Below are 17,768 nucleotides of genomic sequence, written 5' to 3'. Positions count from 1 at the left end.
ACATAATATAAAGACTATGGAATTCTGGGTCTGAAGCCCTGAATTCAAGTTCTGGTTCCAATACTTGCACACACACACACACACACCCTTTAACAGTTAATCATTACTGTTATAATAAGATGTGGAGAATGTGGTTTTAGTCCACCCCAATGTAAAGAAAAATAACATCATACCAGCACCATCACTACCACAAATTCAAAACTAAACTCACCTCCATCCTCTCAAACTTATATCCTCCTGGGTTCCTGCTATGAATGACACTCTTATGGCCCTGTTGCCTGGGTGCAAAGTCTAGTCCTGTGCATCTCACCTCCCCTTTAACCTTACACACACTGAAGTCGTCAAGTTCAATTCTTCCTATATCTATTCTATTTCCTACATCCATCCTTGCTTCTTTACTCCCACCACCACTACCCTAATTCAGGCCCTTCCTCTCTAGTTTGTTTTGTAAAACAATCTAATTGGTTCCCCTTTTCTAGTTTCTCCCCACTTTGATTCTATTCTAAGCCCTCATCCAGAGTAATATTCCTAGAACTCAGCCCAGAAGCATGTTCTGCCTTCAAAGTCTAGCATTCAAAGAGGCTGCACTCCAGCAGCCAATCTTCCACTCTTCCACTGTGAACAAGTCCTGTACTTTCATCCCAAACTGGTCTCTAAACAGCTTAACCCCATTTTCCTTGGCCACACTAACGATTCAAGGATGCCCTCTGGGCAGTGTGACCTAAAATGGACCAGTCATAGCAAAGACCCAGATTCTTATTTCAGACATGAGTGGGGAGTGGAGAAGGAAAAGTTAAATCTCCTCTAGGGAAGATGTGAAGTGCAAATGTGAAGCCATTTTAATACCATGAAGGAAGCCAAACTGAAGAGGAAGTCAACACTGGGACAGACAGAGCATACAGAACTGCAGTGAACTGGGGCAAGCGCTCTGTTTAAACTATACCTGATCACCTCCACCCGAAGAAAACTGTTGTGTGAACCTGCCAAATCCCTTCATTTCTTAGGTCCTCTTTGACCTATAGTCACAAGTATTCTAACTGACAGAAAAAAACTTCTAAAAGCTAGACTCATCTCCATTGCATGAAATGCTTAAAGGCAGCTAGTCTATACACCTCTTTCTAAGTGTGTAAGGTACATATCCAGTTATAAAAACAAAAAGTGGGGGCAGAGACCTGGGCATAAATAAACCCTCTCTTCCCCATGGTTTGCCTCTCTACTTTCTTTTGTGAATGTGTTAATATTCTCAAAAAAAAATTTCAAGAATCACTGCTAGACACAGATCTTAGAACAACCAAAATTCACCTCAATTCAGCCCATCCTAAAAAAATTAAAATAACTAAACCGAAACAAAAATGCAAATAATACCTCTCCAGATAAGAACTAAAGTCCTCTCTCCCTCTCCCCCTCCCTCCCTCCTTATCTGTCTCTCTCTCCCCCTAAAAAAATTTCTTTTGGAGGAAGACTTTTGCCTCATTTACTCATACAATTTTTCGAATGCATAGTTATTATTGACAAAACTCACGTTCATGGCAGGAAACGGACAGGTTTAAAGAAAATGAGAGAAGCACATCTGTTCTTGTAAAGTTTTTTTCAGTTAGGATGACAAACATCCCCTCTTTGGTATGTTTAGGTCTCTGGTTGGTTAGTTAAACATATGACTTTTAACATCTGATTATCTTTTAGGAGGAAAGTCAGAGAAGGCAATGGTACCCCACTCCAGTACTCTTGCCTGGAAAATCCCATGGATGGAGGAGCCTGGTGGGCTGCGGTCCATGGGGTCTCTAAGAGTCAGACATGACTGAGCAACTTCAATTTCACTTTTCACTTTCATGCATTGGAGAAGGAAATGGCAACCCACTCCAGTGTTCTTGCCTGGAGAATCCCAGGGACGGGGGGAGTCTGGTGGGTTGCTGTCTATGGGGTTGCACAGAGTTGGACACGACTAAAGCAACTTAGCAGCAGTAGCAGGAGGAAAGTAGTTAACAGAAAGGATCTAAAAGAACAGCCAAAACACCGCAAGACAATCAAAAGACTGTTCCTGTTCTCCTTATTCTGCTACATGAAAAAGGAAATAGCAAGCCCTCTCTGCATCCTCTGCAGCCATTGCCAGCGCTGCTCCTGAAATGTTTACACAGTCCCTACATGGGAGGCAGGCCAGGAGCTGTGAGGGGCAAGTGTCGGATCTGCTGCTGCTTCTAGGCTCAGCAACCTGAGGGGAGACAAGCACCTTTTCCACCAGAGGTTTCTTATGCCATCTAAACATATTTCCATTCCGCTATGTGACTATAAACAAACAGGATTCCCAGTAAGATGGAGATCAAGAGTCTATCTCATTTGTCACCGAGCCGCCTCTTTTGCTTACCAGTTTCTCCTTCCTCTACCTATCTTATTTGTCACTAACGCTTTTCTCTTTTTCCATAATGAAAAAATATATATTAATGTCAAACTCTTAAGATTCAAAGCCACTATTTCTTTTCCTATTTCATTGTAATTACTCACCTTATAGAGGATTTTTGTTTTTTAAAAATTCTGTTGTAAGTACTAAGCATTTAATTTTTATCCCTCAAAGTAAACAGCTGAGGTAGACAATTCCGTATTATTTATTCATTCACTCCCTCAAATAACAGTTCACACAGGTCATCACAACTGTCTTACTAAGTCAATGGCAATGCCTTGGACAAAAGAAAATCCTACTGTGTTTCTCAGATTACTGCCCAGCGCATTTAACCACAACACTTTAGTAAAACGATCTCTGTGGCTTCTACCTAGTGATCAGAAATTAGAACTTCTATTCTTATTTTAAATTCCACCTCTCTGGGATAACAAATGCTTGTTTTCTTTAATACAATCCTCCACCTACTTCAGTCTTTAAATTGAACACACATTATTTTTATAATTTAAAAGCCACATTTTTTTAAAAAAAGCAGTTTGTCTTTCATTATCTCAAGTCAATTGTTTTGCTTATCCTCACTTCTGGTAGGGTATTCAGTAGCAGGAAAGTGCCATGTAAACAAAAGTCCAAAAGCTTCATTATTATAAATCCTTTGGACAGCATGTAAATAGACATTCTTCAGAAAGTCTTACCACAGTGTTTGAAACAGAGCAAATGCATAGTTTTCTGTATAATCTTGAAGACAGTATATAAAACAATAATAAAATACACAATCAACAAACCTTTATTTTTGACACTAAATTTACGCTCTTTCCAAAAACAAAACAAAAACTATCACATTAATTACAAACAAGTAGCAAAACTAAATGAGTTTTTCTCCTTTTGTCTGTTCCTGATTTTCTTCCTTCTCTATTTTGGGCATCTGGCAAGGTGTCTAAAAAGTATTTACTGTAAGATAAGCAGGTGAAAGCATTGATTCTCTCTGGAAATATTTGATTTGTTGCTCTTGTATAACACTCTCTGAATACAGATTTTTAACTTCTCATGCCTAAAAAGCCAACAATGGAGAGCAAATAGTTGGGTCTCCCTTGGTTCCCTTAAGCTAGAAAACTTGAATTTTAAGTCTCTCTCTAAATACACACTGTTACTTTGTGACACTTTACTCTGAAGGGGGGGAAAAAAACATATTTAGTCATATACATATCCACAAAACTTTAAAGTTCCTATTAGAAAATATATAATACTTTGGACAGAAAAAAACAAACATTTTAAAGAAAAAATATTTACAAAAACTCATGCCCACAATTAAATCTGAATGTTCGCCTCAATTCTAAAAACACCTTTTAAGGAAGCTTTAAAGCTTTATGTTTCTGTATAACGAAACCTAAGTCTGGGTGGACTGGTGAAAACCCCAAAGGCCCATAATCTCATCACAAAGCAACAGGGTCAAAAGGCAGAGGTCAGCAAACAGGGGAACAGGGTGCAAAACAGTTCCCACACTTGAGAGGAGCCTATATCTCATTATTTCAGAAGACATTAAAAAACTATTCAGTCACACACACTAAAATAATACAACCATTTCCTTTAAGTCCCAGAGCAAATCTGAATTTTATGAAAGTATTCCTTATTTTTAAGAGCAAGGAATTTAAGAAGTTACTTCTTTGCCCGACATTGAAAAAAACACCAATCCCTCACACTCACACACCCACGCTTCAGCTGCCCCTCAAAGACTGACTTTCAGATAAAAGCTGTCACCTGATCTATTCAACAGGGTTCACTGGGGCACAGAAATAAATACTAAATATGCATACATGTCAACAGATATTTCACAGCAAGGCTTCTACTCCCTAATGATTCAACAAAATATGTCTACTTCTTGACCTTATGGCCACATTCAGAAAAAGCAACATTTTTATTTCTGTTACAGGAGATTTCATTTCAGGGAAGAGTGAATATGATTGTTAAACTTTCAGCAGGTGTGACATTTGTACAGGAGACTCTGTAATGACTTCTCTCACACAAGTACTGTGGGGACTCCAGGATCTAGGGCGTCTGTCTGGCTATCTCTGTACCATTTATCACACTCTAACCACAAAACTGTGTTCCACACAGAAGACAGGGTAACAGTACCGGATCAGCAAGACCAGGAAAAGAAGATTTTGGAATAATAAGTACGGTTTTAACTTTTTGTTTTCCGTCACCTTCCACCCTCTATACACACACACTTTGCCTCTCTCCCCAGTGGCTCCTTCCACCAGGGACAAGACAGCTTCCCAGTGCTTCACAGTAAATGAGGCCTCTCAATCCTTCACTGTGAGGAACACGCAAGATTTTATATTCGAGCCCACACAGCTTTCAGGTATTTATTTAAAATAGAATTACAACAGGGCTGCCAGTGGAAAAATAAGCACTGCCAGACAGGAGTGAGAACAACTAAACAAAATAACCTATTTTGGCATAATCAAATCACCTCAATGGTACCAATGCTTTTGTTTTAATAAACTGTGACATTACAGTCATTGTTCTAATGAACAATGGCATGAAGCAAACAGTCAAGTACCAAAGCTCATTTCCGTGGAGCTGAGCCAGAATATTTTAAAATCTGGACAAAAGTTTATTTATTAAGAAAAAGAACATACTTGACATGATGGGGAAATATTTTTAAACAATTTATTATCTTGTTACCCCAGCCATTTAAATTTCCTTAAAAGTTAGGGTTAAACTTAAAGTGAAGAAAATTAACCAAGAAAGTAAAACAAAACGTGGTGCTAGAAGTGCATCACCCATAAACTTTAAACATATGTTGTTGTTCTTAGTCACTCGGTCGACACGACTCTTGCAACCCCATGGACTATCACCCGCTGCTCTGTCCATGGGCTTTCCCAGGCAAGAATACTGGAGTGGGTTGCTGTTTCCTTCTCCAGGGGATCTTCCCAACCCAGGGATCAAACTCAACTACAGTCCTAAATTCCTACTGCCCAAACTACTCTTATTAAAGTCAATACCTTATTGTCATGGAATTACAGTTGATATGTTGGTGTTGAGTCATGACAGGGAGGACTTCCATGTCTGGGAATTGTATGAGATTATGGGATGATTATGAAACAATCATGTTTCATCTGCCTATAGGGAAACGATCTCTGTTATTTTAGTCCTGGGAGAAAAAATATATATATAATTTTAATATATAGAAAGAATATTGTTGATCTAGCAGACTGTCCCTGTTTCCCCAAAGGACTATGAGGGAAGAAAAAGGAGGGAAATGGAAAGGATACTAGAAACAGAAAGTATGAAACCTTTGAAAGGTATTCATATGAAAGTATGAATAACTGTGGGAAATAAGAACTCCTCCTGGGAATCCCCTGGCAGTCCAGTGGTTAGGACCTGGTGCTCTCACTGCTGGGCTGGAGTTCCATCCCTGGTCAGGGAATAAAGATCCCACAAGCCACAAAGTGCAGCCAAAAAAAAAAAAATAAATAATAATAAAAACTCCTCCTTGTTCTTCTAAGGATGAAGGTAACTAGAGGATTCAATGAGACCTTAGAATTTCTTCCCTATGAGATTTTAATGACAATAAAAATTTTTGCCAAAAAAAAAAGTCTTCTCCCCATTATTACAGAAAAAAAGAACCAAAAGAGCAGGTTGTGGCTTCATGAGAACTAAAGTGAAAAAAAGGGTGATCTCTGAAGAAGAAATTGGGGAAAAAAAAGTACAAAAACCTAGCCTGTGAGCAAACTTGTGCCATGATGACTATCTGAAACTTAATTTAGATACCAGTTCTATATGATATTTCTTCAAACTATAGAATACTTTTCTGTGTTAAATAAATGACAGTAGGAGTGTCTTGTACTAGAAGAGGAAGACAAAGAAGGCAAGAAAACAAGATCTTCATAGCAGAAACCTGGATTCTTTCAGCCAGAGCACCAGAAAATTACGCAAGACAGATGGATTTACATCATAAGGCCTCTGAGATATAGAAGAAAAAAAAAAAAAAAACAACTTAAAATATCTCTAAACTGGGTTTCATATTTAAAACCTACTGCTGATAAGTTGCTTCAGTCATGTCTGACTTTGTGCAACCCCATAGACGGCAGCCCACCAGGCTCCCCCGTCCCTGGGACTCTCCAGGCAAGAACACAGGAGCGGGTTGCCATTTCCTTCTCCAATGCATGAAAGTGAAAAGTGAAAGTGAAGCCACTCAGTCGTGTCCAACTCTTCGCGACCCCATGGACTGCAGCCCACCACGCTCCTCCATCCATGGGATTTTCCAGGCAAGAGTACTGGAGTGGGGTGCCATCGCCTTCTCCATTTAAAACCTAGAGGTCTACAAGCTGTATTTAAGGGTTCAGCCTACTAGTCCACAGCAGGGTTGAACTTAAAAAATTCTACAACTCTAAAATTATAATTCTACCTCATATTTTTATCCTATAGTTTAGAAAGCTCTTTGGCAAAACACTGTCACATTTCATAATTGAGAGAAGTATCAAGAAACAATCTAGATCAGCATGAAGAGTTCAAAAACATACTCCTATATGTGCCCTTGAACTATGAATAATTTTTTTAAAAAAATCTACAGGGAAGGGAAGCAAACAGACTACTTTTGCAATGGTATTCCTAATAGAATAGAAATATATGGAAACTATTCACTGCTCATGAATAACCAGCTTGGTGGTAGCATTAACAAGACAGATTTCCCATCCTGTGTGGGGCTATTCACAATTGCTGGTATAGTGCATGTAATGCCAACTTTCTCTTCCACCACTTAATAAAAGCACATAGGAATGGAAGTGAGAATGACATCCTTAGAGGGCAGATATTGAATTAATTCCACTTATTTAAAAATACCACTTAAAATCTCAGTATTTCACCTATTTTTTATTAATTAATTTTTGGCTATGCTGGGCCTTCATTGCTGTCAGTAGGCTTTCTCTAGTTGCAGCAAGCAGGGGTTACTCTGTTTCGTGCGAGAGCATCTCACTACCATGGCTTCTCTTGTTGCGAAGCTCTGGCTCTAGGCCACGTGCTCAGTAGTTGCGGCACATGGGCTTAGCTGATCCACGGCACATGAAATCTTCCTGGACTAGGGATCGAATCTGTATCCCCTGCATTGGCAGGCAGATTCTTAATCAATGGACCACCAGAAAGTCCTCAACTATTATTAATAATTAATTGTGACCCAGTTCACAGCCGCCAGGCCTGGAAATATGTCACCACCCACCAGCTGAGGACAGCTGGTCTGGAGTACTTGGAGGGGCAGCAGGGCACAGTGGAAGAGGGCCACCAGGATGCAATTCCAGCTTTGGCCTTTACTGTCTGTGACTCTGGGCAGCAACTCACCAAACCTCAGCCTCCTCACCTATAAAGTGATGATAGTAATACATTCAAGTTATTGTGGGGATTCAAAATAATGTTTATAAATCATCAACCACAGTTCATGGCCCAATAAACATTAACTATTTTCACAACTTCATTATATAAAGGGGATTTCCTGGAGATACTTCTGACATAATAGTGCTAGCATGTATCTTTGAAAATCATTTTAAAAAAGCAAACTTAACTTTCTACATTTCAAACTTAACTTTCTACACCAGTGATGTATAAAAATTTATGAAAGGAAAATAAAAGGCACTAACTTAAGAAATCCATTAATTAAAATAGTTACAATATTTAATTCAGAATACAGTTAGTAAAAATCATGGATTCTTGGGAAAGGTGCAGGAATGAACTGTTTCATATTATTCTAGCCTCATGATGTGCTGTCTCAGCAGTACATAAAACATTTCCATTTTTATTCCTAGAACTCTCAGTTCTTATCTTCTCACACTAAAACAGCTATCGTTGCATTCTGTTTGAAAAGTAGTGTAGAAAAGTGGCTGTTTGAAAAGTAGCCTCATACTGAAAATTTCTGGAATCTCTGGCTAAGAGGTTATTAAATCTTAAAAAGTCAAGTCTCAGGCATAAGAGAACATTACATAAGGTATGATAAAGACAAAATATAAATGGGGAAAAATTACAAAGGATTAAACTTTATAGAAAAAGAGAACTGTCCTGGCTGACCAGGCCCAAAACCGATGTGGATGTCCACAAAGAAGGAAATGGAACGCAATAGCTTCCACAATAGCTTTCCACAAAGCTGACATAAACCTTTTAAAAGATTAATCATTCTTCTACTCTCTTGCTTTTTTATCAATTTCAAATTTCCAATTAAAAAAAAAAACAACAAAAAACGCTAGTCCACTTTAGAGGTTAAAAAATCCACAAATAAACCAAACATACTAACTTTTATTGTTGGTAACAAAAATAAAAGTTCTATATTTATCCATCTCAAGTGATTTCATTTATTTATTCAAACACTCTACTCACTGGGTGAAAGTGAAAGCAAAAGTTGCTCAGTCATGTCTGACTCTTTGCGACCCCACGGACTAAACCATCCATGGAATTCTCTAGGCCAGAATACTGGAGTGGGTAGCCTTTCCCTTCTCCAGGGGATCTTCCCAACCCAGGGACCGAACCCAGGTTCCCCGTATTACAGATGGATTCTTTACCAGCTGAGCCACAAGGGAAGCCCAAGAATACTGGAGTGGGTAGCCTATCCCTTCTCCAGGGGATCTTCCTGACCCAGGAATCAAACCAGGGTCTCCTGCACTGCAGGTGGATTCTTTACCAACTAAGCTATCAGGAAAGCCTATCTCAAGGGATTTCATTCATTTATTCAAACAATCTAGTCACTGGATATACAAAACTAAACTAGAGAGACATGGTCCTGCCCTCCAGGAGCTAACAATCGACAATCGAATGGGAAATATTGACATGCCAAGTACAATATACCTGGAAATAAATAATGTGGAAATAAAGCAGGGAGACTGCAAGGGTTGGGCAGGGAGAGAGAGGAAGGACACAACTTTATATAGGATGGTCTGGGAAGGCTACTCTGAGAAGGCAACACTTGTGCAAAAACTTGAACAGGAAGAAGCCAATCTTGCAAAGATGTAGGGCTACACTGAGCAAAGGGTGGCTACCTGACACATGTGGTTACTGAACACTTGAAACATGACTACCAAACACTCAAAATGTGGCTAGTCCAATTGAGATATGCTGTAAGCATAAAATACACACCGGATTTTGAAGATTTTGTAAGAATAAAAGAATGTGAAATATCTCACGAATAATTTTTATGTTGATTATATGTTGAAATAATCTCCTAGATATATAAATAAAATATATCGTTAAAATTAATATCACCTGTTTCTATTTACTTTTCTAAATGTGGCTCGAAATTTTAAAACTATAAACATGTCTCACATTATATTAATAATTATAATGGATCATGGTGGTCTAGGGGAAGAGGTTCTAGGGAGAGAACAGAAGATAAACAGGTCATGAGATAAGAAGCTTGCCCTGTTTAAGAACCTTCAAGAAAACCAATGTAACAGGAAAGACTGTTCCAATCAGAAAAGGTTGGAAATACAGGCAGAGAGCACATTATGAAGGGCTCTGCCAACGACGGTGAACAGACTGAAAATCTGTGTCCCACCCCCCTAATTCCTATGTTGAAATTTAATCCCTCATGTGATGATATTTGGAGCTTGGGCCTTTGGGATGTGCTTAGGTCACGAGGGTGGAGCCCTCGTGAATGGAATGTATACATAATCCTTATAAGAGAGATCTCAGACACACCCTCACCTCTTTCAATACAAGACAGTCATCTAGGAATCAGCAAGTAGGACCTCACCAGCACTTCATCTACCAGCACCTTCATCTCGACTTCCCAACCTCTAGAACTGTGAGGAATAAATTTCTCTTGTTTATAAGCAACCCAGTATATGGTATTCTTTTATAGTAGCCTGAATAAACTAAGATACCAATAAAGAATCTGAATCTTGATCTGAATACAAAGACAGTTACTGAAGAATTTTAAGTGGAAAAAATTATTCTAAGATCCCACTGGCTATTTTGTGGAGAACTGGCAGTATCATCTACACCGCTAGAGTACAGACTTCTAGAGATTACTTAACATGGTCATTTCAAACAGAGATCTCTGGATTTCTAAGAGTCCATGCAGATAACAACTGAGCGCGCATGAACTAACATTTCAAAACGCTTATTAAAAAACTGCACGGCACAGACTAACTTATTTTTTTCCATTTCTTGTGGCTGAGATTATAATTACTCATCAATCCTCATGTAGAAATATGGGGTATATTCAGTCTTCATGTTCTATGTCATTTAGGATTAATCTTTTAAAAAACTGATACAGTTAGTTTTTCATTCAAAAACAATTTCCAACCCATAAGGAGAGGAGTGGTAAATTCAGAAACCAAGCACCTCATTCAACCCCATCAATACATATAAAAACACTTGAGACCCAGAGCTGTCCTAAATAACAGATCCAGGACCGGATTCTCAGCTTCTGATTGTGCATACAGCTTTAACAATTGTACTGACAGCCACACCAGCCAAGGTTTCACAAGCAAGCAACATTCCTTTTAAAAACTATAAACTTATCTAAGGACAGGTAATTTATGCCAAGAAAAGACAGGTATAAAACCCAATAAGAAGAACAAAAGGATTAACATTTTTTGGAAGTAGTGTTTTTATTTGTGCAGTAAATACCTTATACTTCCATTATATCTAACATTCATTAATAAGAACAGGTATAGTATCAAATATATACTCTTCTTTTTTTAATTTTTGTTTTGATAAACTCAGTTTCCTCATCTGTAAAATAGAGAAAATAGTGCCATCTCCTAAGGTTGTTGTCAGGATAAAATGAGGTAATAGTTACGAAGCATTTAGCTAGTGCTTGGCATGCAGAAAGTTATTTTATTATTGCTATTTTATTGTAGATTCTTTCAAAACAGTGACTGTCACCTATATACTCCTCAACCTGGCACACTATAAGCATTTAACACTGAATAATTAATCCAAAGCCTAATCAAAACTGTTAAGGATTTGGACATACGGCACTTGTTTCCTAAAGTACCTATTTTTTAAAATTGAAGTATAGTTGACTGAAGTCCCTTATGTAGGAACTGCCTCTACCCTCTAACAAATCATAGAAGAAAATGTTTTCTTCCATATGGAGTTCAATAGAAATTATGACTAACAATGCATTATATTCTAGACATTTACTTCTATTACTCCAAGAGTGTCTGTGACCAGAAGTGGAAATGCAAATCAAAGAATATACTCAGAAATGTCAGGACAGTCTGTCTCAACTCCTCCGCACTGGATATATGTACCTGCCCTCCTCCAGCCTCCTTTTTATCTTCTCGTCCCCTTTCTTCCCCTTTCTGTTACTATTTCTCCTCCAAAGACACTTATGTTCCTCCCTCCTCCCCTCTTTCCTAACTATCTCATCTTTGCTCTTCTGAGCTCCTATGCTGGTATGTCCTGCATGAACCAGTGCAGGAGATGCCTGAGCCCTAGGACTTAGTTGCCCTCACTGTTGGGACAATTTCACTGTAAAGAATTTTATTCCAAGTGGATTTTTAAAACCAAGTATCACTATACCACAGCAATTAGACCTTGACTCTTCTTTGGCCCCATTCGAACGGAAGTTGATCCTTGTATTATTCCTTCTCCAGCACCCCAGTTACCAGGGCAGACCTTGCAAACTCCCACACATAATCTACTGTGGACCAAGGATGTCAGCAAAGTTAACAATTCAGGCAGTACCAATTGTGGTCAGATCAGGGAAGCTCCTATCCCATCCACCTCTGTACACCTGGCCATGGTTTTTAAAAGACTTTAGCACAGCCTTGACCATGACATTCAGTCTGGATTGAGAGTAATCCTGAAATGCTTGCTGAACTCACGTTAAGCTCGTCTTTTTTTGAGTTTAAATAACTATGCAGCTTTGTGCATTACAACAACCAAGCTTGGAATTCCCTGGTGGTCCAGTGGTTAAGGACTTGCTGCTCTCACTGCTGGAGTCCTGGTTTCAGTTCCTGGTTGAGGAAGCTGAATGGCACGGCCGAAAAAAAAAAGAACCACCAGGCTTTAGTCTGGTGCCTGCTCTGATCAAATGGGATCTCTGAGATCTTAAACTCTCAGTCTTCGTTTCTCCACTCTAAATGATGTCTAAGGTCCCTTCCAGTACTACTGCAGCATGATACTGTCAGTTTTAACAAAATTTTATATCTGAATTCAGAACATGGTCTCCACTGCCTCTAAGCTCTAAACCACAGCCAAGACACCAAGGCTAAAAATAAACAGCTGGAGGCACCAAGGAAGATCTCGAAACAAAGCAGGGATCTCATCCATCAGACTTCCATATCTATCAGCATTCCTGAATCCAAGCTACCATGGAAAAGCTTTAAGAATATTCTGGTCACCACACAATTTGCAGACTCATTTGTAAACTTTATATTCACTTATTAAACACTATGTACAAGGTACTACGAAAGAGAGCAACAAAGACGCTTCTTTCCCTCTTAGGGGAAGGGATATTTGGGGGCTTGCATATTTACGTTACTTGAATAAAGGTCTAATTATATCCTTCATTTTTCTACTGCCTAAAAGATCTGTTGCTGTAAATCAAGCCACATAAATTCCTACAGCTTGGTCTTAGAGGAAATGAGAGACATAAAGGAAAATTTCAAAATGATACCTACTTCCCTTCACATCAACTAATTCCAGTGACTTCTATTTACACCTCCTTTCTTCTTTATGCAATAGTCAGTCTGAAACATCTTATCTTTAACATTAAAGGAAATTTAAATATTTATGCTTTAACATTTAAGGGACATATTTGTTTATGGATCAAATACATCTTGAAAATACACAGTGAGTAGGAGAAGCACAACAGCTAAGACATGACAGAGAAGAACAACAGGCAATACTGCTGTGCGTGCATGCGTGCTAAGTCACTTGGTTGTGTCTGATTTTTTACGACCCTATGGACTGTAGCCCGCCAGGGTCCTCTGTCCATGGGATTCTCCAGGCAAGTATACTAGAGTGTGTTGCCATGCCCTCCTCCAGAGGATCTTCCTGACCCAGGGATTGAACCCACATCTCTTATGTCTCCTGTACTGGCACATGGGTTCCTTACCACTAGCACCACCTGGGAAGCCCAATACTGCTGTATCAGTATACATAGAGAGAGAGAGACACTTCCATAAAATCTCTAGGACCTCCATATTTTAAATTTATATATGTTCAAATTACTTTCAGTTGTTAAAAGACCTATATGCGATGAAAGACGTCTTCTCCATTGTTGGTAAAGCAAAGCTTTACCGAAGGAGTGTCTAAAAGCAAGGTAAAGCCCAGATCACTTTATTACAAGATCTCATTTCTCATAAGATCTCAGTCTATTTAACTGTTACTTCATCATATGGTTCGTGTCCTTCATTTGATAACAATGACCCACCACCTGCAAAGTGTAAGTTCTAGGAATATGTATATGTTAAGAACAAGTCTATAAAGTAACTGGTTTATGTTTAACAGAAGTCAATTAAGATCTTCTACAGGTGGGGTGACAACTTGCTAAGAAACAGTAGGATAAAAATAGATTAGTTCCAGAAAAGTAAAATAGAAACCTAACTATCATTAACTCTGAAATTAATGCAGCAAAACAGAAACAACCTTGTGACTAATTTGCTTAACTCACCAGCCTTGTTTCCTGATCCCTAAATGTAGCTCTGTGGAAAAAGTTAAGAAGTTGGTAGTTGGGTTCATGATACTACATTCTCTTGTTTTCCTCTTGTCACACTAGCCGCATTTCTTAAACTCCTTGGTTGTTTCCACCTCATCTTTCTCCCCTCAGAATGTTGCAATATCCCCAGGACTCAATCCTCAAACCTCTTCTCTTTTCTATCTACATCCACTCCCTGGGTGACACCTAACTTCAAGGCTTTCAACTTACACCTAAAAATAAAGTTAGGGGCCCTGACAGATGTCTTGCCTACTTGGTATTTCTATCTGAATGTCTAATGGGCACCTCAAATTTAGTATGCCCAAAGCTAAACTAATCTTCTCCAGCCAGCTTCTCCATCAGTCTTCCAATTTCAGTAAACAGGTGCTTGTAATTGTTTAGAGAGAAAATCTTGGGAGTCCTTTCTTTTTTATCATTTTCTTTTATTATGAATACCATACTCAATTCATCACCAAGTCCTGCTGGCTCTACCTTCAAAATATACTCAGCTTCTAACCACATAACTTGATCCAACCCCCAACAACTTTTGCCTCAAAGAGTGAAAAAGAGCCTCCTAACTGGTCTGCCTCTATCTTGCCCTTGATATAGTCTAGTCAACATGGCAGCCATAGCCAACTTTTTAGAAGGTAGATCATATCTCATTACATTGCTCAAAGCCTAGTGATATGGTTTCCCATCTATAAGTCTAACAGTCTATGAAGCCCTACTTCTTCTCAATGATGACAGCTACTACTCTCTTTCTTACTCAGTATTGGCCTCCTTGCTGTTACCACAAAACTAGGAACTCTTCCATCTCAGGTCTTTGCACATGCTGTCTCCTCTGCCTACAATGCTGTACCCTGGGACAATACACATGGCCAGCTTCCTCTCCTCCTTGAGGGTTCTTTTCAAACATTACCTTATCAGCAAGGCCTTCCCTAACCATCTTATTTAAAATCAATCCAACCCTACAAATTCCATCATTCTGTTGGCACGGCCCTACTCTCATCTCCCAGATGTATTTTTCCTCACAGCACTTAATAACCTCTGACAAAACTACATATGTTTATTATTTCTTTACACTATAATGTAAGCTCTATGATGGCAGTGATTTTTTTGACTGCTTTGATTACAGCTGAGCCCAGTGCCTAGAACACAATCTACACCTAAAGGCTTTCAAAACTACTTACTGAATGAATGCATTAAAATGTTTTTTTCCTGTTTTGTTAAAGCCATTTGCACTATGCCCAAAGAGACTCAGGTGACACTTAAAGGTGTTCTTCTAGCTTTACTAGGCATACAGACTTGATGAAGAAAAAAACACAGGCTTTTTCCAGTCATCAGTAGCCACTGACGGAAGGTCTCCAAGTGACTCAGTGTCATAAATGTTTAGGGAAATGTTTAGGGGGAAAGGGATTCTAGAAATCTAAAATAACCCTTCACCAATCCTGAAAGAGGAATCTCTCCAAACATTTCTTTTTTCTAACTCCGTAACCCTTAACAAAGCCATTCCTAATACGTACATGAAGAAAGGACAGGAATATATAATTACACATAGCCTGGTACTCATCTCTCTTTTCATATAAAAATTTTAAGTAAAATTATTCATAGCTTTTGTTGAAAAGGTTTTGCTGTGAAACTGACTTAAGATATTCATTTAGCCAAGAGCTGAGTTGGTGGGTATTGTTCTAAAGGCTGAACAGTTCTGTTTACTACTGTTTATTATTTAATACATTCTTCACAGTCACCCCCTCCCCGCCAAAAAAGGAAAAGAAACACACACACACTGGTGCAATCAAGAATGCTATGTCCAAAAAAGCTGTTCTGAAAGGCTATGACCTAAGTGTCTAACACTGACACAGATAAAGTTCAAGCGGTAGATGTCACTTGTCTCACACGTACCAAAAAAAAAAAAAATCGAGATTCAGAACCCAAGAAGGCAAGCAGAAACAGGCGTGAAAAATGAAATCAGTCGTTTCTCCCCAGGCTCCTCCTGACACTGCGCACACACCCCTGCCCCCTCCACCACCAGCCTTTAACAGCCCCCTTTCCAGCGGCTGCTCCCCAGCTCAGCCCCGCACTGCGCCATCAAATAATGAGTCAAGAGGACGCACGATGCCCCTCCGGGAAAACCCAGGCAGCAACACTCGGTGCACCCAACTGAGTGGAAATGTCTAACTACTTAAACTCAGAACCCTATAGGCGGTATCAACAAAGCATCGTCCTAAGTCCCCAGGTTCAAAGATCTTCGCCAGCCCCCGCGATACTGCCAAATCGACAGGATTCCAAAAGGTGACTCCACCGTCAGCGCAGAACCCGAGGCCGGAGGCGGCGCAGACCGCGAACACTCAAGGATGAAGTCCAATCAGCCTCCCGCCCGGCGCTCGCCCCGCGGGCCGCCGCCGCCTGGGTGGACTCCCGCCCCGCGGCCCCGCGGCCTCCGACGCCCCCTCCCCGAAGGGTCGGGGCGCCGCGTCACGTGCAGAGGCTAAAACTTCGAGGTCCGGGCTGAGGGTGGGGGGCGGGAGCACAGCGAGGCCGGGAGTTAACGCGCCCGGTGACTCACCGGCCGCCTCCGCCGGCAGCTGCGGGCGAGGGGGCCGGCTTGCGGGCGCCCGCGGGCTCAGCAGAGCACCCTGCACGCGGAATAAATAACAATGTCATTAAATCGCTGCCCGAGAGCCTGGCCGGCCAGCGAGCGAGCGCCGCCGGGAACTGACTTTGTCTGGAGCCGGCACCCCGCCTCCCGCGCGTCCCCCGCGTCCCTGAGGGGACCCCGCGCTGCCGCAGCCCGGCCTTACCCGCCAGCTCGTCCGGCTCCAGCCCGCTGTCCGCGTCGATCCCGCACAGCACGAAGTAGTGCGCAAAGCGGCAGGCGGCCGGGGAGGAGCCCGAGGCCGGGCCGGGCGCCGCGCCGCTCCCGCTCATCCCGGCCGCGCTGCTCCTGTCGCCGCCGTCGCCTGAGAGGACTCGCTGCTGAGGCTGCCGCTCGGGCTTCGGTCTCCGCGCGCCCGCCCTAAGGCGATCCGGGCGAGCCCATGGCCGCGCAGCCGCCGCTCGTTAGCGCAGCCTCGCTCCTCGCTCGGCGCCGGGGAAGCGGCCTCGAGCTCGTGCCCGGTCGGTCCCGCTCCCGGTGCCCGGCGGGGGAGGGGCACGCGGGGGGAGTGTCGCCGTGAGAGGCCCGCGTCGCCGCAGCTGCGCTCGCGAGCTGGGAGCCTCGCCGTCTGGCGCCCGCCGGTCAGCTGAGCGGCGCTCTGGCGGTGGGAGCGCGGGGAGGGCGGGGGCGCGGAGGGGAGGGCGCGCTCGCGAGGGGCGGGAGCGCGCGTCTCGGCAGTACGTGCGCGCGCGTCCAGCGGGCTCGGAAGGGAGCGCCGGATGCTGGCGGGATTCGTGCCAGCCTGGCGGCCGGGGCTGAGGCGCAAGGGCGACCCCACACACGCGCCTCCGGCTGCCAATAAGAGGCAAAGCCGCAGAGGGGATTCTTCCTATCCTGAATTTTTAAAAAAGAAATGCAGCTTGGGGAAAGGTTAACGGCTGCTCCGAAATCATTTCCCACAACGATCTGGACCATCAACATATTTTAAACTGACAAGTGCGGATGTCCATCTTATTTTAAGATCATAGTCCTTGAATCCTTCCACCAGCGCTCAACCCCGCTCACAAGCCATCCTTCCTCACCGAATTGGTGCCTACTCAATGGCACAAAGAAAACAGAAAACCCACTCAATATCCACAAAGCTT

General features: G+C 41.6%; 1 protein-coding gene across 4 annotated transcripts in view; it reads right to left on the bottom strand.

Moving 5' to 3' along the window:
- DENND5B (DENN domain containing 5B) overlaps positions 1-17,166 on the bottom strand; it is a 220,790-nt gene extending 203,624 nt beyond the window's left edge. For 3 of the 4 annotated variants that reach the window (XM_059886403.1, XM_005206831.5, XM_059886404.1), the window contains exon 1: positions 16,829-17,166. In XM_059886403.1, coding sequence (XP_059742386.1) covers positions 16,829-16,955 — 127 coding nt within the window. In that variant the 5' untranslated portion in view covers positions 16,956-17,166. The remainder of the gene's footprint in view (positions 1-16,828) is intronic. The other variant, NM_001205488.1, reaches the window with a different exon arrangement.
- Positions 17,167-17,768: the final 602 nt, after the last annotated feature.

Source organism: Bos taurus, chromosome 5 (assembly GCF_002263795.3).
Source record: "Bos taurus isolate L1 Dominette 01449 registration number 42190680 breed Hereford chromosome 5, ARS-UCD2.0, whole genome shotgun sequence".
NCBI classification, from domain to species: domain Eukaryota; kingdom Metazoa; phylum Chordata; class Mammalia; order Artiodactyla; family Bovidae; genus Bos; species Bos taurus.
This window is presented reverse-complemented; position numbering and strand designations above follow the sequence as displayed.